At 52.2% G+C, this 24,492-nt stretch overlaps 1 protein-coding gene and 1 long non-coding RNA gene across 4 annotated transcripts in view; one reads left to right on the top strand and one right to left on the bottom strand.

The window, feature by feature from the left end:
* Positions 1 to 1,594, bottom strand: part of GPR157 (G protein-coupled receptor 157) — a 74,487-nt gene extending 72,893 nt beyond the window's left edge. Inside the window, exons 1-2 of one of the 2 annotated variants that reach the window (XM_037985075.2) lie at positions 1,233 to 1,594; positions 634 to 922 (exon numbers count right to left, since the gene is read on the bottom strand). In XM_037985075.2, the coding sequence (XP_037841003.2) occupies positions 634 to 922; positions 1,233 to 1,263 (320 nt within the window). In that variant the 5' untranslated portion in view covers positions 1,264 to 1,594. Of the gene's footprint in view, positions 1 to 633; positions 1,213 to 1,232 lie in introns of those variants that run through there. The other variant, XM_037985074.2, reaches the window with a different exon arrangement.
* Positions 836 to 22,893, top strand: LOC103225645 (uncharacterized). 2 transcript variants are annotated; one of them, XR_012089792.1, is made up of 4 exons: positions 836 to 943; positions 11,896 to 12,080; positions 12,191 to 20,836; positions 21,624 to 22,893. It is a non-coding gene; the product is annotated as an uncharacterized lncRNA (long non-coding RNA). The 2 variants fall into 2 exon arrangements; XR_005235744.2 differs by having other exon boundaries at positions 11,896 to 20,836.
* The last annotated feature ends 1,599 nt before the right edge of the window (positions 22,894 to 24,492 follow it).

Here is a 24,492-nt window from a genome sequence, read left to right as displayed (position 1 = left end):
GAGCAGGGAACTCCAGGGACCACCTCCCCGCAGTCTCCCTCCTCACTGGCGGCTCCCAGGCTGGACAGGGCTCCAGCCAGCAGGGGGCGCGCGCGTTCACCTCGGGGCCAGGTTGGCTGAAAGCCCCTCTCCGGTTCTCCTCTTCTAGAGCAAGTCTTCCAAAGCCTTGACCTCTTAGACAACACTACTTTAGTGACAGAAGCACTTTTCCTTTCCCTTTCTTGCGAGTTTTTTACAGCCGTGGGTGGCTAGTATCAATCCTTCCACTTTCCAGGTGAGGAGAGGAACTGGGGAGGTTGAGCATTTGCTGCAATCTCACCGTGGCCAGCGGCGCAGAAGGGCCAGGGTCCCCATTTTCCACCCGTGGACCAGTCGGCCTTCCTCGCACCACGCCGGAGATCGAGGAGGGAAGAAAGAAGTAGCCGAGCAAAACCCCAAAAAAGGAATCCTTTCTCCCCAGAGATTATGAAATCAAAGAACATTTTGTTGCTTCTTGGAAAGTCTTCCCCTTATGGAGGCTACACAATTGAACAGGGTTTTCATTATTATGACTATGATTATTAACGTTGTTGGTCTAGTTCCCGCCTCCTTCTTTGCAAACTTTCGCACGGGCTGAGAAACACAAGCGTTTACCTGGGTGCACGCTGGGACGGGGCGAGCAGGTAGTGCAGGTTTCCAGGCCTCTCCTGCCCCGGAGCTTGGCTGCAGGACTCCCGCAAAATCTCCAAATGCCCCCGATCTGCGCGGTCACCAAGAAGCAGCCCGGCTCGGAACAAGCCCAGGCAAGCCCAGGCAGAGCCCGCCGCCGGGTCCTCCTTCCTGCCCGTGCCACCAGGCCCCGGGGCCGCGACGCGTCTCTCCAGCCCGGGATCCGGGGAGCTGGGCTCGTCCCAGACCGACGGGACGGCGGCATCTCCTCCACCTGAAAAGGAAAGGGGACCAGGTAGGGGCCAGGCGGAGCGCATGAGGGCGGCGCCAGCACCGCGCGATCCGAATCACGTCGGTGCGGGGGAGGGGTCCGAGCCTGGCCTTGGCCTAGGGCGCAGATGCGGTGCGCACCGCAGGGGGGCGGCGCGGGGACCTCTGCGTGGCCAGTCCCGCCGGGCACGGGGTCCTGGTCCGCATCCCCTTCACCGCCACCGCCCGCCTGGGCTGGCGTTTCCCCAGCAAGAGCGCTTAGTTTGCGCAGCGCCCCTCGCCCACGCAGCTGCTGGGTCCCGGGGCGCGCCTACCCGGAGCCGAGGTCCCGGACTCCCCGGCCATCGCAACCCTTCCGCGGACTCCTCGCTCCTTCGCGGTGGGACCAAGGCCCGGGTGGAGCCGGGGCGGGGTGGGGGGAGGACGGTAAAAAAGCAAACAAAAACCACGGGGGCTCGCCGCGACGCCCAGTCCGAGGGCCTCTCCCCTGGAAGAGGGAAGAAACCCACGTCCTGGACGCGGGTGTGGGAAATGTCCCAGGTCTGGACCTGTTGTCTCTGCGACGTTGCCAGTCAGGAGAGCTCGGAGGGCCAATGCAGCCCCGGATTCAACAAGATGCGAAAGGGCTTCTAAAGCCAGGAACCGGCACCCAGCCACAGCCACCGCCCGCCGGCCCGGCGCCCTGCCCCCACTCACCGCGCCCCCAAGTTCCGGCGCCGCGGGCTGCAGGGGTGACTTGCTCGGCGTGCCTCGGGGCACGAGGCTTGGCCCTGCACGGCTCTCGGGTCCCGGGGGGGCTGGGGTGGGAAGGGACACGGCCGGCGCGCGGCGCTGGGGAGCCGGGTGCGCCAGGCTGGGGACCTTGCGTGGGGCAGGGCTTGGCTCAGATGAGGGGGCCGGGGCTCAGCCCCCAGCACCGGCCTTAAAGGTTCCTGGAGACGCAAAGTCCTGAGCGCAGAGCTGCCGCGGGGAGCCTAGGGCAGCCCCCAGGCACGCTCCCTGCTTTTCCCACAGTTTCCATGCTGCTCTGGGCGCGCGGTGGGGCGCCCTTGGGGTAGGCATGAAGGTGCTGGCAGGGGCAGCGCTGAAGACCTCCTGCGGCCATGGAGAAGGGGCTCCCCACCCACCCTCCTGCCCCAACCATTATAGATCCCAGCCAGTGCGCCCCAGGGCCCTTCCAGGACAAACTGCCCCCAGAACAAGCTGCCCCCAGGACCACCGCGCCCCGGTATCAAGCGGACAGCAGATCTCTCTGCGCCCTTTGTAGGGGTTTCTGCCCTCAGGGTTGTTACGGGACAGAAATGGTTTCATCAGAAACAAGCCCTCCTCACACACTCACAGTTTGCAGGACTCCAAACTGGGCCCCGAGATCTCCACCTGCGCAAAACGAAAGGGCTGATTCTCTGGACTCACGAGGCAACCGCTCCCCGGGTGAGAACGGGAGACTCACTCCTCCTGCACTGGGAGAAGGCGATTCTTTAGGAGGATGACAGGGAAGCGAATGCTACCCAGGTGCATAATCACATTTGAGCACTCTTGGGGGCCTGAGAGGAGGCCAGGGGTGACCTTCCCCCTTCTCACAGGGGAGGGGCGGCGAACCCATTCTCACAGGTGTCTGTGATGAGCCCATGTTTTCCAAACTCCTCGGGGATTCTAGGACAGTCCTAGAGAAGCAGTGCGCCAGCCAGCAGGTGAGAACGTCCAGGTGCAGGTGGATGGCTGCAGGTCAGGCCTACTTTTCCTACACCTGTTGCTGTGGGGCAATTCCACACCCACTCTCAGTCCAGGGTGCCTGTCACCATGGGGCAGGTAGGTGAAGGGGTTCTCAAAGATTCAGAGGGATAAAAGGAGGCAGATGGGTCCTAGAGGCAGCCCATGGCAAGGGAGAGGTCTGCTTTTTTTTTTTTTTTTTTTTTTTTTGAGACACAGTTTTGCTTTTGCTGCCCAGGCTGGAGTGCAATGGCCCGATCTCGGCTCACTGCAACCTCCACGACCCGGGTTCAAGTGATTCTCCTGCCTCAGCCTCCCGAGAAGCTGGGATTACAGGCACCCACCACCGTGCCCAGCTGATTTTTGTAGAGACAGCGTTTCACCAAATTGGTCAGGCTGTTCTCAAACTCCTGACCTCAGGTGATCCACCCGCCTTGGTCTCCCAAAGTGCTGGGATTACAGATGTGAACCACCACGCCTGGCCGAGGTCTGCTTTTGTGATCAGACAAAAGTGGGTTCCAACCTTGACTTACTACACGGCCTCGGGCAATGTGCCAGCGTCTCCCAACCCCTCCCTGCACCCCCAAGTAATCTCATTCGATCTTCAAAAAGCCCTTTGAGATAAGTCCTAGGACTGCTGCATTTACAGGTGAGGAAATTAGCACCTGAAAGGTAAGACTGGGTTGGCCAACCAACACAGGGAGGAGAGCGGGGTGGACCCACGACCCAAGGTGGTGCCCGTCGGTTCTCCAAGCCCTCACCCCTCATGTACCTGCCACCCTGCCACAACTTTGCAAATTGCTTACCCATGCCGAGCATGTGTCCTCATGTACACCGACAGCATCAGGCTCCTAGTATGGATGCAATAAGAATTGTGGAATGAATGAATGAATGAATGAATGAATGAATGAAATGAATGCACACCTCCCTACCCCTAGGGTGATGATAAGGACTGTGCAAGACAGAGTGGCTGCACACAGTAGGCCCTCTCACACGTGCAGTCGCTCTTCTAAAACATCTCTATGAAGCATCTGTTGTGTTCCAGGCATTGAGGGAACACTGGTTCTCATTGGTTCTCTGTTCCTTGCAGACAGACCTGGGAGCATTCCCCTGGAGGTCCCCACCCTTGTGGGCTCTTTTTTTCTTGCTTTCCTTTCAGAGCCACCAAAATGCCTGGACCTAGGCAGCTAACAGTAGGATGAATCTGCTTTAGAGACACCAGACTGCCAGCTAGAGGATTGAAATAACCTGATTCTTACCCACTTTTCCATCCAGAGAGGCCACACCGAGTCTAGGCCTCATTTTTTTTTCTTTAAACATTTTTGTGTCGACAAATAATGTTTTACAAAGGCCTCACTGTCTGCCAAACTCTGTCTCACTTCTCCCCAGCCCTGCCAGGCTGAGGACACCGAACCCACCTATATCTCCTCTAAAACACCCAGCACCAAGATAGCCACATCTCTAACCTACACCTTTAACGTACAGGCCACAGTCGAGAGGGCTTTGCAGAAAGGGAACCACAGGGGCAGCACGGACAAGCCTCCACTGTCTGTCCCTGGCACAGCACGCCCACAACCCCAGAAACGGTGCACAGGGTCCCTCAGGAAGCCTTTCCTTAAGTCCTGCATTTAACCACAGAGGCCCAGAGGCTCAGACGTGGTGGTGACTACCTGCTCGGCCTGCCCCAACCTTTTTTTTTTTTTTTTTTTTTTTTTTGAGATGGAGTCTCTGTCACCCAGGCTGGAGTGCAATGGCATGATCTCAGCTCACTACAACCTCCGCCTCCTGCGTTCAAACGATTCTCCTGCCCCAGCCTCATGAGTAGCTGGAACTACAGGCACCTGCCATCATTCCCGGCTAATTTCTGTATTTCTACTAGAGATGGGGTTTCACCATGTTGGCCGGGCTGGTCTCGAACTCCTGACCACAAGTGATCCACCCGCCTCAGCCTCCCGAAGTGCTGGAATTACAGGCGTGAGCCACCATGCCCTGCTGGCCTCCCTCCCTGAGATTACCTTTTCACCTCGGATGAGAAAAATGAACTCAATAAAGTGCTTGGGAAAGAAACATCTCGATCCAAGCCAATGGGAAAGCCCAGCAAGGAACCCAAGGAGCACAGATCTCCAGGGAGCCCATGGCTCCATCTTCTTCAAAAGTGAGAATTTAAAAAGGAGGATGAGCTTAAGATCAGCCGGGGCAACATAGTGAGACCCCATCTCCACAAAAAATTTTAAAAGTAGCCGGACATGGTGGTGCACACCTGTAGTCCCAGCTACTCAGGAGGCTGAGGCAGGAGGATCACTTAAGGCAGGAGGATCACTTGAGGCAGGAGTCTGAGGCTGCAATGAGCCAAGATCACACCAGTGCACTTCAGCCTGGACAACAGAGGGAGATCCTGTTTCTAAAAATTAACCAATTAATTTAAAATTTTAAAAATAAATTAATTAAAGGATGAAAATGTTCTGGCTGGGCACGATGGCTCACGCCTGTAATCCCAGCACTTCCAGAGGCAGAGGGAGGTGGATCACCTGAAGTCAGGAGTTTGAGACCAGCCTGGCCAACATGTGGAAACCCCATCTCTACTAAATTTACAAAAATTAGCCTGGCATGGTGGTGCATGCCTGTAGTCCTAGCTACTTTGGGGGTTGAGGCAGGAGAATCACTTGAACCTGGAAGGTGGAGGTTGCAGTGAGCCGAGATCGTGCCACTGCACTCTAGTTTTGGTGACAGAGCAAGGCTGTCTCAAAAAAAAAAAAAAGAAAAAGGATGAAAATGTTCTGGAATTAGATAGTGGTGATGGTTGTACAACTTTGTGAATATACGAAAACCTACAGAGTTTTATACTTTAAGATGGTGAAATTGATGGTATGTCGTTTTATCTCAGTTAAAAGGAAACAAAAAAGCCATCATTCCAATTCTTCCTCACTGGCTGAAATATACGGTATAAACCCCACTAGTTGCCCGAAAGCCTCAGCACTCTTGATGAACACCAACTCTGCTAACTTAGATGATCTAATTTCAGTAGGGAGTACACAAGATCAGGCATCCTAGGACTGCAGCGGGTCTCTGCAGGGGACTGTAGTGGCCACAGCGGCACATCATCAAGAGGCCTGGGCAACCTGTCTCTTACACCCCCTGCAGACAGAACGATGGGGACACAGGGCCCCAGACCGCACCCTGCAGAAGGAAGGGGTTTCAGAGGAAGGGGCTTTCTTCATTGCACCCTGAGATCAGAGAATTGCTTGGTGGCATGATGGACAGGCCACCGTGTACAGGGGTGTGTGTGTGTGTGTGTGTGTGTGGCGGGGCAGGGGGTGATGCCACATGGCTGGGGGTGCTCCAAAGAGCCCACCTAGTACTTACAAGGCCCCATCTCTCAATAAGGAAGCCCAATTTGTTGTATTGGCGAAGAAATTGCCACCAGATTAAAAACAGCAAATAAATGCAAGAAGTCAAAATGCTGTATAAAGGGGGAAATTACTTTTAGGTGTTTACTTACTGCTTTGCTGACTGGACATTTTAACCAAATGTAGCTTTCAGGTTCTGCTTATTTTCCAGAAGTTTATTTTCCTAAAACCATTCCTTGGCTCATGCATCAAATTAACCTTTTTTCCAATTAAATTAAGGACAGAGAAGTCAATGTATTCTTACGAGATCGACAATCAATAGATGGAATGATATTTAATACATAAAGATGTATTATTTAGCTGTCATATCAAGTCTGATTGTATATGTTACGCACTGTTACGTGTTTTACAGACTTTCTCTTTTGATCCCCCCCATAGCTCTGTAAAATCCCTAGTATTATGTTCACTTAGCAGATGATAAACTGAGCCTCAGAGAAGCTTCAGTCCCACGACCCTATCTAAGGTCCTACAGTGTGTAAGATGTGGGATTTGGACCTCTGCTGGACCCCAAAGGTGGGGCAGTGAACACTCTCCTCCACTCTGCACCTCTGCAGAACACACAGGGCACCATTTCACAAAGGCAGCAGGCACAGAGGGAAACTCCTGCATTTTCATCAAAATGCACGGAAACCCCCCGACCTCAAGCCCAGGGAAGTGAGATGCGTCCCGGTCTGTTTGCTGCCTGCATGTTTCATAAACACATCTAACAAGTATGTCCCATTTCTCCAGCTTGAGGTCAAAACAGGCCCAGTTCTCTTACTTTTTCTTTTTTTTTTTTTTTAATTTCTTTGAGACAGAGCGTCACTCTGTCACCCAGGCTGGAGGGCAGTAGCTCACTACAACCTCCGCCTCCTGAGTTCAAGCGATTCTCCTGCTTCAGCCTCCTGAGTAGCTGGAATTACAGGTGCCCATCACCAGACCCAGCTAATTTTTGTGGGGTTTTTTGTTTTTTTGAGACAGAGTCTCACACTGTTGCCTAGGCTGGAGTGCAGTAGCGTGATCTCGGCTCACTGCAACCTCCGCCTCCCAGGTTCAAGGGATTCTGCTGCCTCAGCCTCCCGAGTAGGTGGAATTACAGACACCTGCCACCACGCCTAGCTCCTTTTTTTTTTTTTTTTTTTTTTTAAATTTTTAGTAGAGATGAGGTTTCACCATGTTGGCCAGGCTGATCTCGAACTGCTGACCTCAGGTGATGCACCCGCCTCGGCCTCCCAAAGTGCTGGGATTACAGGCGTGGGCCACTGTGTGCAGCCCCAATTTCCTTTTGATGACCAAACTGACTTCAAGCTCCACTCCTAAGGACTGTGGGACGGGCGTTCTCCCTCTCCAAGGATCCTCCCACCTCAAGAACCCTGGGAGCACCAGCTTACCCCAAGGCTGCCAGTCAACGTCCAATAGGATAGCCACCAACTACATGTGACTATTTGAATTAATGAAATAAAATTTAAAATTCAGTTCCTCGTTGTATTCGCCCACCTGGCTAGTGGCTACTGTACCGGACAACACAGCTCTAAAGTCTCTGCGGCATGAAGCCAGAGCCTCAGAAAGCTGCTAAGCCTGGGCTGCACCCCACAGAGACTCACCGTCACTGGTTCCATGCAGGGGCCTCACGAGAAAGCCCCGTAACACCACTCTCCACCTGCCGTACTTACTCTACGGGTCTTGAATGCTGGTGATTCCATGAAGTACAGTAGGTATTGGTAGGGGTCTCCGTGACCATTCACATTGGTGGTCTGGGATCCCCAAGCAAATGCAACATAGGATGCAGACTCCTTTGGTCACCAAATCATCCTTTGAACTAGTTGAAGGCCGAAGAAGGTCTTTTAATATAAAGCTGGCCAATGTGCTTTGATTATAATACGGCAGTCTGAGTATGAGCACATGGAAGACATCTGCAGTGCAGTAGTGTGACTGAGTCTTACCAAATCTTCTGAAAGGTTTGAGGGATCACTTGTGCTGGACAGCTGGTGCTGAAAACCTGGCAGCTCACGATACCACTAGAACTAGTGGCTGGGCGCGGCGGCTCACACCTGTAATCCTGGCACCTTGGGAGGCCAAGGCAGGTGGATTATTTGAGGTCAGGAGTTCGAGGCTAGCCTGGCTAATATAGTGAAACCCTGTCTCTACTAAAAATACAAAAAAAAGTAGCAGGGCGGCTGGCGCATGCCTGTAATTCCAGCTACTCAGAAGGCTGAGGCAGGAGAATTGTTTGAACCCGGGAGGCGGAGGTTGCAGTGAGCCGAGATCACACCACTGCACTCCAGCCTGAGTGACAGAGTGAGACTCCACCTCGGAAAAAAAAAAAAAAAAAAAAAAGAAAGAAAGAAAAAGAAAAAGAAAAAAAAGACTAGAACTAGATTCCGTTGGTCCCAGAGACCAGGGGCCTGGAGGCATCTCTCTGTAAACACTGGAGACAGAGGACAGGTCCCCAGGTCCTGCAGCTGCTGAAACTTACGGTAGAAGGGACAGGCCTCCACTGAGCCGCTGAGGTCTACAGAACCTGAAGGCTGCCCTGCCAGTGCCACCCAGTTTTGCTACCACAAGCCCCAATCTGAGAGATCCTTGCCTATCTGGGCCCTGGGTCTAGAGAGGCAGCATAAACGCTTGCTTTGGTTCTACGCATATCTTATCAAGGTCTCAAGCTGACCTCCATGTTGCTAAATCCAATGGTCAGTTTCAATAACTGTTAGATGGGCTCATCAACGTAATTTGACACAACGGGCTCCCTCCAGACCTTTAGAACTCCTTTTTTTACTCCTTTGGATCTTTAGGTGCCACTCCTTCTTGGTTCTTACCTACTTCCTTGGCCATTCCTTTTCAGTCTACTCTGCTGGTTCCTCCTGCAGCCCCCACCCTCTTTGTGTTAGAGGACCCCATGGCCTGGTCCTTGGACCCCCCTCTACCTACACTTCCTTTCCTGGTGATTTCATCCAGCCTCCTAGTTTTGAATAACATCTGTACTCTGATGCCTCCCGAGTTACTATCTGCAGCCACCACTTCTCTGATCTCCAGACGCTGATGGCCAACTGCCAATTCCAAGTCCTGTGGATGTGTGGTAGGAATCTCCAAAGTTGTGTTTCCAAAACAAAAGTCTTGATTGCATCCTGCCTACCCAGATTGCTCCTCTGAAGTCTTCTCCATCTCCATAGGTACCAACTCCAACCTTCTAGAGCCTGGCCAAAAACCTTGCAGGCCATTACTTGGCTCCTGACTTAGCCCACATCCAATCCATCAGCAAAGCCTGCTGCCTCCATCTGTAAAATACATTCGGGATCCAAACACTTCTCTGTTTTTTTCTCATCACATTCATTGCTTCTATTCTTGTCCAAGCTACTATTGTTCTCTTTTTTGACACAGGGTCTCACTCTGTTGCCCAGGCTGGAGTGTAGTGGTGCAATCTCAGCTCTGCCTCCAGAACTCAAGCTATCCCAACCTCCGCTCCCAGAGCTTAAGCGATCCTCCCATCTCAGCCTCCTGAGTAGCTAATTGCATGCCACCATGACCAGCTAATTTTTTTTAGAGATAGGATTTCGCTATGTTTCCCAGGCTGGTCTCAAACTCCTGGATTTAAGTGATCTGCTCACCTTGGCCTCCCAAAGTGCTGGGATTACAGGTGTGAGCCATCACACCCGGCTCATGATCATTCTCTTGCCTGGATGATTGTCCTGGCCTCCTAACTGGTTTCCTGGGGCCCTTGCTTCCCAAAGTCCATCTTCCACGTGGCATCCAGGAACCATCTCACTCTGTTCCCGCCTCCTTGCTGATCTCGGAACACTCCAGTCATGGTCCTATGTCAGGACTCTTTCATTTGCCGTTCCCGGCCAGGACTGCTTCGCTCCTAGATGCCCACGTGACTTGTTCCTCCTTTCCTCGTGTTCCCTGATCAAATACCTGCCGATTGACAAGGCCTTTTCAGATCACCCCCACCTGCTCACTTGCTTTCCTGCCTGTCCACATATTTACCATCAGAACAGAATTCTGCCTGACCGTTTATTGTCCGTCTCCCCCAGCAACCACTAGAATGGAAGCTCCATGTGGGCATGGCTTAGTTTTGTCCACTGCTGGATCTCGGCATCTAAAATAGTCTACCGCCTGGTAAGTGTTGCAGAAACATTGATGAACAACAAACCAGTACTGGCTACTCCGCCTCTGCCTGTGCTCGTCCTATCTTCCACCTGAAAGGTTCTCCCCACTGTAACTTCACCCCGCACCCTTCGACCAGTCAACGATCCCCACACCTTGGCCCACTCCAAACCCCTTAAAATCCCTGGACCCAAACTCCTCAGGAGGCAGATTTGAGGTTTCCCCCCATCTTCTCATGTGGCTGCCCTGATTTAAACTCTTTCTCTGCTGCAGTCCCTGATGTCTCGGTATACTGGCTTGTGGCACATCAGGCAAATGAACCTATCAGATAACAACGGCAGATCAGATGCCTGAGCATTCAAGAGCGATGGCTGTGGCATCCCCGTGGGTTCAGAAGGCCTAGTTCCTGTCTCCAAAAGCCTGGCTCTCCTCCCTCCTGGGCCCACTACTTTGGCTTCTTGTTCCTGTGTACAAGGAATTGCCGAGAAGGCAACTCTTCCCCTCCCTGAAGCCAAAGGAATGAAACAGACTAGGGCAGGAGAGGCCGCCATCCACCATCCTTAGTTGTGACCGTCAGTAACAGCAACAGGACATGGAACCTAAGGCTGTGTCCATCCTGGGCCCCCAGGGAAACCTCAGCAGGAGTGGTACTAAGAAAGTGCTCATTTCTTACAGCCAAAGGACCATGGAGGGGAATAGTAACCGTCCCCTCCCAATGCAGAAAATGTTAACATAAGCACTTCATTTCTCATGCAGATAACTACATTAGTCTATTAATAAAAAAGAAAGAGAGAGAGAAAGAAGGAAAGAAAGGATAGAGAAAAAGAAAGAGAGAGAAAGAAAGAAAGAAAAGAAAGAAAGAAAGAAAGAAAGAAAGAAAGAAAGAAAGAAAGAAAGAAAGAAAGAAAGAAAGAGAGAAAGAAAGAGAGAAAGAAAGAGAGAAAGAAAGAGAGAAAGAAAGAGAGAAAGAGGGAAGGAGAACCCATGCCAGCAGGTTATACGAATTGGTCTATAGAAGAAAGGGTCACCCACTGAAAGGTGGGCTGAAGAGAATTCCTCACCTGGGCTTTGAGGTCCTGGGATGGAGAAGGCTGTAGAAATGCTGGGATGAGTGGAACCCTCAATAAACAGAGTTCTTGTTAAAGAAGCAGAGTCATTGGTGGAATGGACTGCCCGTCTAAGTTCAATCTACGCTAAAGGACGGCAGAGATCAAGAGAAAGAGAAAGCAAAAGCACCCATGGCCGGGCATGCGCAGTGGCTCACACCTGTAATCCCAGCACTTAGGGAGGCCGAGGTGGGCGCATCACTTGAGGTCAGGAGTTTGACACCAGCCTGGCCAACATGGTGAAACCCCATCTCTACTAAAAATACAAAAATTAGCCAGGCGTGGTGGCAGGCACCTGGAATCCCAGCTACTCGGGAGGCTGAGGTGAGAGAGTCGCTTGAACCGGGAGGCAGAGGTTGCGATGAGTGGAGATTGCACCACAGCACTCCAGCCTGGGCGCTAGAGTGAGACTCTGCCTCAAAAAAAAAAAAAGAAAGGCACCCAGATCCTAGAACATATAAATACTTCCAACGCGAGGACCGCGGGGTAGCGCCCCCGGGAGGTGCAGGTCATTGTCCTTAGTGGAACCCCTTCTCTACCTGGTCACACCGGCACTAAGCCCTCGATCCTTCTGACGGACGTGGCCATGTTTGTGCACATATTTGCAGTCATCACTCCTTTCACTGTAGTAAGCTGTGCACTCAGCATCACCCATGTCTTTCTATAAATAGGAAGGAAGCTCAGAACAGCCCTCGGAAAACTGCGTGTTGACAGCGCCTGGAGTCCTGGCTGGAAGAGGGAAGGGCACTCAGCTGCTTCGCTGGAGCTGTGTCTCTCCCACCTGCCTTGAAGGAACCTCTTGGGAAGGCTGCAACTTCTGGCCTCTGGGGACCTAAAGAAGCCAACTGGCAAAGCGGTATGAAAACTAAACCAGTTCTAGGGCCAGATGCACATCAAGGCAGTTTGTGGGCCACCTGGCAGGTCTGCTGAAACACAGTGCCCCTCACCAACCTTCTCTCTCTGCAGGAACCCCCTCCTTTGAGGTAAAAGTGTTGCAGACCCCGGGAAATGCCTGGGAGACCTTGTGCCTCAGCAGAGAGAGGTGTTATGTGCACCAGATCCCCAACATGCTTTGCAAATGTTTAAGGGAGAAGACAGACGTGGGTCAGACACAACACAAACAAGGCTCTCGGGCCACCAGGCTGACGGAAGGTGCTACACAGAGACTTCTTGGCCACCTGGGGCCCCTTTGAGCCTATGAGGGATCCTGGGAGGGTAGTGGAGGGAGGACAGCAGAGGAGCACCAAAGGCAAATCAGCCCATTTCACAATATTATCGTGAGCCAGCCCTATCTTAGCCCTCTCGTTTTGAAGAAAAGCCAAATTTGTATTTTAAAAGATTCTTATGCCTGATCCATTCCCTATTGTGAAATAAGCACATTTATTACACAGAAGGAAACCTGATGTCTCTGAGACCTTGAGCAGACTATTTACAACATTTGGGCTACAAGGCAAGGTGACCTTCAGACCACGAAGTGGCAATGGCTTGCATATGGCAAGGCAGGGTCTCTCAGAGAACATGAGACACACAGGCCACCACCATGTTTTAGGGGACCTGGGATTTTGCAAAGGGAAGAAATAACAAAACAGGTTGGAAAAATGCATGCTTTAAAACATTTAAAATTTTAAGACAGAATGCTTTCTCACACACGCGTGCACGCACATGCACACACACACACTGCAACACAATATAATTGTGCCATTTACTAGTAACGATATAAACATATCTGAATGCCCCTTTGAACACAAAGCACAGTGAAATGCCCCACCTCCAGCAGACAGACCCTAGAGCAACACACCCCAAGGAAACAAGTCACAGATATATATGATTGATAGATAGATAGATAGATAGATAGATATTATTTTTTTGAGACAGGGTCTGGCTCTGTCTCAGAAGGGTCAGGTTGCCCAGGCTGGAGTGCAGTGGCATGATCTCGGCTCTCTGCAACCTCCACCTCCTGGGCTCAAGCCAGCCTCCCACCTCAGCCTCCCAAGTAGCTGGAACTACAGGTGCATGTCAGCATATCCAGCTAATTTTTGTAGAAATGCAGTCTCACTATGTGGCTCAGGCTGCTCACTATGAGCTCAGAAGAGCTCAAGCAATCCACCCACCTCGGCCTCCCAAAGTATTAGGATTACAGGCACGAGTCACTGTGCCCGGCCATAAGTGACAGTATACTGACATAAGGCCTGCAATAGGAATCTGAGTCCCAGGATTGGACAGGTCAGCTAGCAATGCTTCCAAACACAAGTGATCTGGCAAGCTGGCAAAATGTCTGAGTTTCATTCTTTACCTTAGATCAAAGTTTCATTCTTGATTTGGATCAAAGAGGAAGGAGAAAAAGGCACAGACTGAACCCTCAACTCTTGTCACTGAAAAGTGGTACCCAAGAGATCTTAGTGCTTTGCCACCTTCTTGCTACCCCTATAGTAAAATGCTATTGATTTTTATTCTTTAAAAAAAATTACCATTATTATTATTTTATTTAAATGGGGTCTCACTATGTTGTCCAGGCTGGTCTCAAACTTCTGGCCTCAAGCAATCTTCCCACTCCAGCCTCCCAAAGTGCTAGGATTACAGACGTAAGCCACCATGCCCAACCATGACTTTTAAAGGCAGGCATACTTTATACTTTTTGTACACGCTTACAGCTCTGATTCTTTTTTTAAACATTTTTATTTATTTTTGTTGAGATGAGGTCTCACTATGTTGCCCAGGCTGGTCTTGAACTCCTGGGCCCAAGTGATCCCCCTGCTTCGGCTTCCCAAGTAGCTGGGATTACGGGTGAGAGCCACCATGCCTGGTTCAGGCTCTGATTCTTATGTCAGTGAATGCCCAATAAATTCTTGTTGGCTTGAACTGAATTATCAGGAAGGTGCTATCAAGAATTCTTTGAGCCGGGCACGGTTGCTGACGCCTGTAATCCCAGCAGTTTGGGGGTCTAAGGTGGGCGGATCACTTGAGGCCAGGAGTTCGAGACCAGCCTGGCCAACATGGCGAAACCTGGTCTCTACTAAAAAATACAAAAATTAGCTGGGCGTAGAGACACACACCTGCAGTCCCAGCTACTCAGGAGGCTGAGGCAAGAGAATTGCTTGAACGCAGGAGGCAGAGGTTGCAGTGAGCCATGATCACACAACTGCACTCCTGGGTGACAGAGTGAGACCCCGTTTCAAAAAAAAAAAAAAAAGAAAGGAAGGAAGGAAGGAAGGAAGGAAGGAAGGAAGGAAGGAAGGAAGGAAGGAAGGAAGGGAGGGAAAGGAAAGGAAAAAAGAAATAGAAAAAAAAAGAAAAAGAATTCTTTGGCTGAGTATGATGGCTCTCAACCGTAATCCCAGCACTTTGGGAGGCCAGGGCAGATGCATCGCTTGAGCCCAGGAGTTCAAGACCACACTGAGCGGCATGGAAAAACCCCGTCTCTACAAAAAGTACAAAAAATTAGCCTGGGGCAGTGGTGGGCGCCTGTAGTCCCAGTTACTCTGAAGGCTGAGATGGGAGGATTGCTTGAGCCTAGGAGGTTGAGGCTGCAGTGAGCTGAGATCACACCACTGCACTCTAGCCTGGGTGACAGAGCAAGACCCTGTCTCAAAAAATAATAATAATAATTATTATTATTATTATTTGGGAGATATAATTTTACGTCATCAGAGGGTCAAAAAAACAAAACACCTCTATTTTGCCTATTGGCCCCATTTGAGACGACCCTGGTGAAATTTCTCGGCTAACTTTCTCCACCTCTGTCAAGCTGACCGAGACACCACCTAAATCTCCACGAGGGATCTGGCAGCTTTCCGGCTCTGCAGCATTTTCCCGACGAGTCTGCTGCACACACGCAGATGCTGACAACACAGTCTCATGCTTGCCTGAGCCAGGGCACCGACCTAAGTGTACACCGTGTGATCTCTACTTTACCAATGCAGAAGAGAGGTCATCTCCTGACACAAGAAAATGGGCTGTCTTCTGGATCACCGCAGCAATTCATCTCTGAGTAGCTGAAGGTCATTAGTATGCATTATACAAGTGGAACCATTTGAGAGGAAAGAGGGAACTCACTGGACACAAAAGTGCACTGAGACTGTGAACAGCAACCCCCGAACAAGGACACAGAGATACATCCCAAAGGGAAAGGCTAGAGGGGGAAGGATGCGACCCAGCCGTGGTGGCTGCTCCGTGGGGACTCCTGGCTGGGTTCGTGCTGCCAATCAGTAGCATTCCCCAGGCAAGACGTGGGCGCCAGGCCCGACTTGAAAGCCAAGGATGGCTTCAAGATCTTGCAACTGGATCAGAATGCTGAGTTCATCGTTGCTGGTGGGCCGCCGCCACCTCTCCTTAGCCACCCTGTTGAAGGATGGCCGGCCTCTCCTGGGAAAATTGCTACATTTCCTCACATAACAGATGCACACATGACTAATCAGGCCTACCCTAAGAAATGAGAGCCAGCAGCAGAAGCCACAGCGCACACTCTGTATTGCGAAAATGGAATGTAGGATGACCTAGGAGATGACACAGATGCCGAACGGCGAACTTTCTGTTTCTATGAGTCTAATCCTGAAAACCTTTTCTGCCTGAACCCGTGGGATCGAATAAAATGAAAACCCCATTCTGCAAACCACTTCACCCCACAGGAAGCAGCTCGGTTTCCTTCCCGCGTTGTCGGGAGCCCTCTGATGGAGGAAGCCTAAATTACAGAGCTCATAACCTAACAGGCAGCCACGGGCTCAAGTGCCCACCGATTTTCCAGAATTGAAAACAAGAGGAACCATAAAAGAAGCCTGATGTTTTCTCCCCCTGGCACTTTGCCCAGTGAGAGCTGTCAATCAGAGGTGCTGCAGACCCACTCAAAGGTCGTGTTCAGTGCCCGGGGCACACTGCCTGCTGCCGTTGGTTTCTTCCATGGTTCTTAGGGCGCCAGGTCTCTGTCACCTCCCAGCCCCCAGTTTCCTTACCTTGTCCTTCTGCGTCTGAGTCAGGATGCCTGATGGGTTGAGCGCTGATGATCTCATCCTTGTCCCACATGTCCCAGGGAATCCCAGGTCTGCCCTGAGCTTCCTGTGTCCTTGGGAAAGTCGGTGAATCTCTGGGCCTCACTGTCCTCATCTCTGAGCTTGGAGACTTGTAACAGATGATTTCTAAGTATCTTCCAGCTTTGAATAGAGCATTTGTCTTGGGCAGCCAGGCTTAAAGTTTAAAGGCATTAAAGGAAAATGGGATCTGATCCTTAATCAGAACTGCCGAGAATGAGAAGAGCAGAGCAAACTACCAACTGCATTGAGTGAAAAGTGAAAATGGTCAGTGGGGAGGTGCCACAGTCAGGATCTGGGGCCGACGCGCTAGGATCTTGCCAGTGCCTGGACGCCTTTCTCTGCAGTCTCCGGCCTGCCTCCCTGCTGCTCCCTCTCTTCTGGAGCCTGGTGCTGCCAATTTGCCAGCGTCCCATTGACGGTTCCTGTGGCCCTCAACTTTTCCTTATAGCCTCATCCCTGCAGGAGTCGCAGGACCTCAGCTGGCCAGTTGGCTCTGCTTGGAGGGTGCAGGTCGTGTCCTTGTCAGGGAGACTGGCAGCCGCAGTGCTGTGCCTGTCCCAGGCTGAGCAAGAGGCTCCTGGTGCCGATTCTGGAGCAGCCACAGGCCTGAGCAGGTCCCCGAAAGTGATGACATCAGCATGGTACAGCACAGGCTCTGAGGGCTCCACTGCCGCTGCCATCTCCTCCTCCTCCCCCTCTCCAGTCTCCCTCTCCTCCCAGCGCAGTGCAGCCTCCAAGGGCAGCCTCCAAGGTGGAGATACTCAAGTTAACGCGTGGGGACAGGAAAAAGCAGCCACCAGGGTGGAGGGTCTCCCAGCGGAAGCACAAGGTCTGGGACAGTGAGAGGCATCAGTCACCGAACCACCTCACAACTTCGAACAATCCCAGAAGAGCGGGCCAGAGAGTGCAGTGTGACATCACTTCCCATCTTGCTGGGAGACAGGGCTTTTGCCAAGAATGGGCCCCTGGGGATTCGTCAGGCGACATTTTCGTGCCACTGGCATAAAGACTTGTACCAAAGGCTGCCATTCTGGGCAGCAGGTGCTGTCTGGACCCCCTAGGGCTGCCCTCTCTGGCCCCAGGCCCCTGGCTCCTACCACCTAAGCCCATCACATCATCCAAGAGGGTCGGCAGCTGCTGGCCCCCACCCACGTTCGCTGGCTCGGTTTTCCTCTGCAGGGAAGCTGGACTTCCTCCACATCCAAGTTCAACTACACGACATCAGGAACACAGCCTTTCTCCCGACACCTTCGAGCCTCTATTTGTCTCCAGTAGCTGTCCCAGAAATCATGGGTAGGAGCATTCAAAAATGTGGTCCCAGAGGTCCCCTTGCCCTAGCCCAAAAGGCTGCCTGAGCTGGGGATCCCTTCCTTACCCCCCAGTCCAAAAGGCAGCCTGGCCTTCCAAACTTGAGTCCGTGGTTCAGAGTAGGAGATCCACAGTCAGGGCCCGGGACACAGCTCCCCCTGGCTGGTCTCAAAGCCTTCCTAACCCTCCAGGGGTCGGTCCTGGTCTTCCACGAAGTTTCCCAAAAGCGCGCGCCACACTTGGTGGGCGCTCAGCCCCGAAGCGCCTATGAACACCGCCCATCCCAGGACGCACGAAGCCAGTTGGTACGAGCACCTAGAAGCAGCACTCCCCATTTGTCATCCTTCCCACGGGGAAGGCTGCCTGCTGCTCCCAGCCCTCAACTCCAATGAAGTACAGTCGTCAAGAAAAGGTGGTCTAAATAAAGCCGGAGACTCACTCACTGCACCAATCAGCACTGCGCGTCCGTCTGGGTCTCGGCGCCGGCTGCGCGCAGCCGCCAGGAGGTGGCCGTCGGGACGCGAGCGCCGCCCGGAGCAGTGGTGCAGGGTCTCCGCATCGCCGGCTGCTGCTGCAGCCCCGCAGCGCTCAGCACTGCTGACTTGGCCCGGGCGGCGGGCAGGCGGGCAGGCGGGCAGGCGGGCGGGGAGGGCGGGGGAGGGCCTGCAGCAGCTTGGGTTCTAACTGCCCCTGCGCAAGGAGACCGGGAGAAGCCGGCTGCAAGGGCTGGGCTGGCCAAGGCTGGGGCAGTTGCAAGGGATGGGAGCGCAGCGAGCTGGAGAAATACCCCTGAGTCAGCACTGGTGCACTGGGAGGTGTCCTGGAGAGCCTGGCCCACGGCATGGTCAGGGTGTCCGAAACGTACGCCCCTCTGTGTCACCCCCTAGTCATGCACCCCCATCTAATTCTGAAACCAGCTCTAGTCTCATGTTTTCCCGTCCACGATGATGGACTGTAATGCACCCTGCTCTGAGGCCTTGGGGGAATGGAAAGAGAGAATTCTCTTTCAAGCTCAACCCAGGCCCGGGGAACCCCCTAGATGTTACTGTGGGGTCACAGACAAGGCCCTGGGGATTTGACACGTGGGCAGGGACAAGGGCAACTGCAAAGCTAGTGGATCTGACATGGGGGTGACTGGGTGGTGTGGTGGTCATCATTTCATTCACTGCAGTGGATTTGCTGCCTGGGAAATGCAGCCCCCACCGCCCCAGGTCCGCTGTTGTCTTACTAGCTACTTAGCAGCCGACTTCCCTATTCTGCTGCCTGAGAGATGAAGGTGTCCCAGGCTAAGATCCCTCCATCACCTGCCCATCCCTGAGGGTCTCATGTCACCTTGGCAGCTGCACCTCCTCTTCCCAAACACCCTGTGGTGGCTTTGGCCCAGACAGTGCCTGCCTGAGGGAAGGAGGCCTCCGGCCGTTTGAAGACTGTAAAGGCCAGGGCAGCCGTCCCTTGTCATCTCATCCTGTGTAGTTCCTTACATGAGCCCCACTGGAGTCATCTGCTCATCCCTGGGACCCATTTGTGAAGTTTCTGTCTCCCTTGACCTCCCCGTAGGGGACCAGAGACAGCGGGCAGGGACAGAGTGCTGGGGGCCAACAGTGACACAGCAGGCCTCTCCCTTGGCTAATTCCAGGCAGGAAGGACACTCATCTGTCATCCAGGCTGGGAAGGGAGGCGCCAGAAGAGAAGCATGTGTGTGGGCAGGCCAGGTCTGTTCTCTCCCTCTCCAGGGTAGAGAGGTCACAGACATCTCCATCCCATGGGTGCGGGCAAACTAAAAGTCCAGAGACAAACAGCTGGTCCTCGCAGCTTCCAGGGTTGGGAGTCAGAGGCTGGGGTGGGTTATGGTTTAGCCTGCTGCAAGGGTGAGGCTCCATTCTTAGCATCCTACCATGCTGACTTCAAAAGACCCTGGTACGTGGGACCCCAATGACTCATTTGGGGGTGCTGGACTCAAAATCATTCGTGGCCAGGGACGTTAGTCTGGAAAATCTAAGTTGCTGCAGATTGATGGACAGAAGTCAAAGATGGTTTTCAATATACAGGGAATGTATTTCCAAATGGAGCAAGAGACGGGGCTACAAGGAGGGAACGGGGACTTCGAAAGCAGTCAGTAGAAAGTCACTCCTAATTCTGGGGGAGGGGATTGTGTTCAGCCTGCAGAGTGCTTTTCTTGTCAAGGCGATGTTTTGGTCTAAAACTTGGTAAAATATTTGTCTATGAGCCCAAATTCCCCCAAATGACTGCAGTGTTTGGTATGTGCACCTTGCATGCCCCAAGGAGTTTCAATGCCAACAGCTTCCTGCCACGGTACAGGCAGGTTCTCTAAGCACGAGCCTTCAATTCACGCTCCTGTCTATAGTGATAACCAGAGCACAGTGCAGGGACCCACAGGGCTCATGTGGCTCCAGCAGCCTCAGCCGTTCCCAAGAGCCCAGTTGCTGTTTCAGGGGCTTGCCTGGATAATTTATATCTGAGAGGTTTGCTGCACATCCTTTGAGTGATTTATGATGAGATCTAAGATTTTTTTGTAAAAAGATACCCTTTTGCTTTGGGAGGGATCACAAGGAGCTCAGCCCTCTAGTGCCCAGGACCACCTGGGCAGATGCCGCTGTTGGCGCTATGTAACATCAACCCCCCCCCCCCCCCATGCAGACTGATCTGAGCTCTGCATGTCAGGGAATGCCACTCCAGCAGTGCCAGCCTGGAAGCTCCTCCAGCCGGCACCTACTGAGGCAGCCAATGGCTTTGGGGAGACCCTTTGGCTGGGCGCATGAGTCTGGGTCCCAGAGACTATAGCTCACGTGTCTCAGGCTGCTTCTGTATTTCTCCAGAAAGAGCTACTGCCCCAAGTGTGCTTCCTGCCGCTTTCGTGCAATCCCATCTAGACGAGCCCCTTATGGAGCCCCCTCCCCTTCTGCCTGGCACCCAATGCTCCCATCATTTAACACCTGCTGCCAACACAGAAGAGGTCCATCCCCTTCTCAAATGCTACAGCCTCTGCCGTGGCGGCCACTAATCATTCTGTTTCGAGTTTCCCTCCAAAGCTCATCTCAGTAAATCCGGAAGAAGAAAACCTCCATCCCCAGTGAACAAGACCATGAAGGCTGCATCAATGTTCCCAGGTTTCAAGCCAAGCTGGAGAAGGATCACAACAGAGACCAGACCCTCATTCTCCGGCCCAATTCCACATGGCTGAAAGAGCCAGTTAACCAGACGCAAACACACGCGGCAGGATGGCACGCGACCGAGGCAAGGACTAAGCCTCAACTCATCAGTAAGTCCACGGGGTCTCCGCCCCCGGCATGTGGGAGAGGGAAACTAGTCCAAAGTCAACGTCCTGATTGTGCTTTGGATTTGCCCAGGGCTGAGCACTCCCTGGTCCGAGGTACCCAACAAGCTGACCCGAGAGTGGGCAGCATCCCCTTCCCTCCCTCCTTCCCTCCACCTCTCCTTCCTCCTCCTCCCTGTCCTCCTCCTCCTCCTCATCCTCCTCCAGCTGACTCCTCCTGCTGCTGCCTCTGCCGCTGCTGCCTCTGCTGCTGCTGCCGCTGCTGCGGTCTGCAGTCACTTGAAGGAGAAAGATTTCGCAGTACGGCATTCTTAAAGCTGCAGTGTCCAAATTCTCCTTCAAACCCCAACTGTCACCGACATCAGCCAACTTACCGGGGTCCTTTGCAGAGAGTAGGTGGGCAAGGAGATGGGGATGGGGGGCTTGGAGAAGTCAGGCCGGTGGGAACCAGATGCTCAGACTCTGGCAAGGGTAAAGAGGAGAAGCAGGCTGTACCGTGAGAGCCTCTGCAGTTAAACCAGGTTTCTGGGACTGCAGCGGGACTGCAATGGAGTAGATTTTTTTTTTAAATCGTAAAACCTTCACCAAAATCTCCTCCACAAACTTATACCCTTTGTAGCTTAATTAAAATACAAGGTGAAAACATAAAATCAACATGAGAGAGAAACCCAATCTTTAAAAAACAAACAAACAAAAAAAGAATTCAAACAGCAATTTAAAAATATTCCTAAAAATTTACTCCTGTGAGCAACTGACTCAGCTCTCCCTACAGTGCTCTGCCGGTAAGCCATCGGGCAAGGACCTGGATGGAGTTCCTAGTGCCCAGAGTTTCTGCAAAGTGCAGGCAGAGGACTCCAGCTTCTTAGGGGAGAAAGCGTTTTAAAACCCAGAGGAAAGGGGATCTTTCTGCTGGCTGTCCAAGGAGCGTGTCAATGAGCTGATCTAGCATCCAGAAACCAACACCCTGAAAGTTACCTCTCTCCTCTGCTCAGCCGCTGCCGTCCTGCCTGGACACTGGCAAGTTGCAGACTGCTTCGGGAGAGGCAGGACCCGAAATAAGAAGTGTCAGCTGGGTCCCTGCACCCAAATGGTGCCGGGAGTCAACGCTGCAGGCGGCAGGGATGGTCTCCCCCACCACGCACCCGCCCCCCGCCGGTTGAATTTAAACCCCTGACACTGCAGGATGCTCACTCCTATAGAGACACCTCTCCGTGAGCCTCCTCCCTCCCCACGCTCTCACACAACTAGGTCCAAGGCTTTGCCCCACCTCCCAGATTTGTTCACCTGAAGATGCTTTTCTTGCAAAAAACCAAACCAAAACAAAAACAAAAACAGAAGATTGAGACTCTGCAGAGTCTTTAATCCTTAATTCTGGAGAAGGTGGGACTTGTTCAGAAGTTTGAGAATTGCAGCCTGACGCCCAGGAAGTAGCAGAGGTAACGAACCGACAGTCTGCTTTGCACCAGACAAGTCAACACCGTTGTTTTATCAAGAAGGGCAGAGGTAGACCCGGCGTGAAGAGGAGAGGAAAATTCCTCTCCATCCACTGGCAAATTCTCAACAGTTTGGGAAATCTCTATTTTTGTTTTCCTTCAAGAAAACCACTTTTAAAATTTTTTCATGCATGTGAAATGTACAAGATTGCCACCAAGTGTCAATTTTGTCCTGACACGTCTGTGATTCTTAAAATTCCTGTTCCTGCTCCTGTGAAAGTTAATATTCTTTAAGATTAAGGTACGAATTTAATTGAGAAAATTCCAGGAGAGAGAAGCACTTTAAATGCAGATATGGTTAAGATAGCGTATTCTAATATAACCCACAAGGGGTTAGGAAGAAGAGATATACTGAGAGGTAGAAGGCGGTCAGGGATGTAGGTATTTCCAGGTTTTGAATTTATCACAAACTCAGAGCCCAAGAAAGGAAAATAAAGGAGGAAGTGTGTGTGTGTGTGTGTGTGTGTGTGTGTGTGTGTGTGTGTCTCTGAGTGAGGAGACTAAAACTCCCCTTCTAAATAAACTGTTTGGAAAGCCCAATTGCATCAATTCCGCGTACATTTCATTACTGAAGTAAGACCAGGAGTGTGTGACTTGTTTCTAAACAGAGTGAGAGGGGAGGCTCTGCTGCCCGCATCCTGCTTGGGACACAGCCACACTGCTGCAGTGCACCACGACCAACGTGGGCACAGTGTCTTGCGGCTGCCCTCACCCGCCCTCCCTCGAGGGCTTTGGCACACAGGGGAGGCTGTGCAGCCTGCGCTATGCTGGCGGCGAGAGACGAGGGCCAGCCGTGATCAGGCTGTCTTCCTCCTCCTGGCTACATTCAGGCTGAGGTAGGGGAAGACCACAGACTCGTGGAGGGTCATAGTGGGGAAGGCACCCCAGAGAGCATGTAACCCAGTCCTTCCATTTCATGGATGGAAGAATAGAAAGGTGAGAAACGACTGGGCCTTAGTCACCCAAGGTCACCTAGCCTGTGACATGCAGCGCCTGGATTAGAATTTGGGCCTTCAGATTCTTTGTCCTGTGATTTTCTCACTGTACCTGTCATTGCACCCTCTTGGGCAAGTGGTCTGCCTCTACTGCTTCCTCCCATGACCTTGACAATTACGTCTCTGCTCTGTGACTCAGTTTCCCCTCCATAGATGATGTGATAGACGATATGCAGACCAAAGCCAAAAAATTTCAACTCTGAAACCAGGAAAAATAGCAAGTCATTTTCTTGTAGCCAGAAGCAGAGAACAGGCACAGGGTTGAAGTCCGAAGCAAGCGTTTCTTTAGTCTTCTCCAATTTTGAAACCCAGAATGTCATCTGCATTTGTTTCCCTGGCTGCCCTAACAACTGACCACAAGCTTGGTGACTTAAAACAACAGAAATGTATTCTCTCATAGTTCTGGAGGTCAAAAGTCTAAACTCAAGGTATGGGCAGGGTTGGTTCCTTCTGGAGGCCAGAGAGAGAATCCGTCCCAGGCCTCTCTCCAGTTTCTGGGAGTGGCCGGCAATCCTTGGTGTTCCTTGGTTTGCAGACACTTCACTCCAGTCCTGGTGTTCATCTTCCTGTGATGTCTTCTCCTCTGCGTGTCTTCTTCCCATAAAGACACTTGTCATTGGATTTAGGGCCCACCCTACTGCAGGATGATCTCATCTCCAGGTCCTTAATTACATCTACAAAGACCCTTTTTCCAAATAAGGTCACATTCACAGGTTCTAGCTAGACATTTCTTTTTGGGGCCATCTTTCAATCCACGACATCAACCAGTGAAAATTTTCATATGAGAACTGTCTCATGTGGAAACAGCAGTGAAATGTGATGACCACCAACCCCATCTCATTTTTTTTTTTTTTTAAGACAGAGTCTTGCTCCATTGCCCAGGCTGGAGTGCAGTGGCGCGATCTCGGCTCACTGCAAGCTCCGCCTCCCAGGTTCACGCCATTCTCCTGCCTCAGCCTCCTGAGTAGCTGGGACTACAGGCACCCGCCACAGGCTAATTTTTTTGTATTTTTGGTAGAGACGGGGTTTCACCATGTTAGCCAGGATGGTCTCGATCTCCTGACCTGATCCGCCCGCCTCGGCCTCCCAAAGTGCTGGGATTAAAGGCGTGAGCCACCGTGCCCGGCCCCTCCCTATCTTAATTTTTAGAAGG

The sequence above is a fragment of the Chlorocebus sabaeus genome, chromosome 20 (assembly GCF_047675955.1).
Source record: "Chlorocebus sabaeus isolate Y175 chromosome 20, mChlSab1.0.hap1, whole genome shotgun sequence".
Classification (NCBI taxonomy): Eukaryota; Metazoa; Chordata; class Mammalia; order Primates; family Cercopithecidae; genus Chlorocebus; species Chlorocebus sabaeus.
This window is presented reverse-complemented; position numbering and strand designations above follow the sequence as displayed.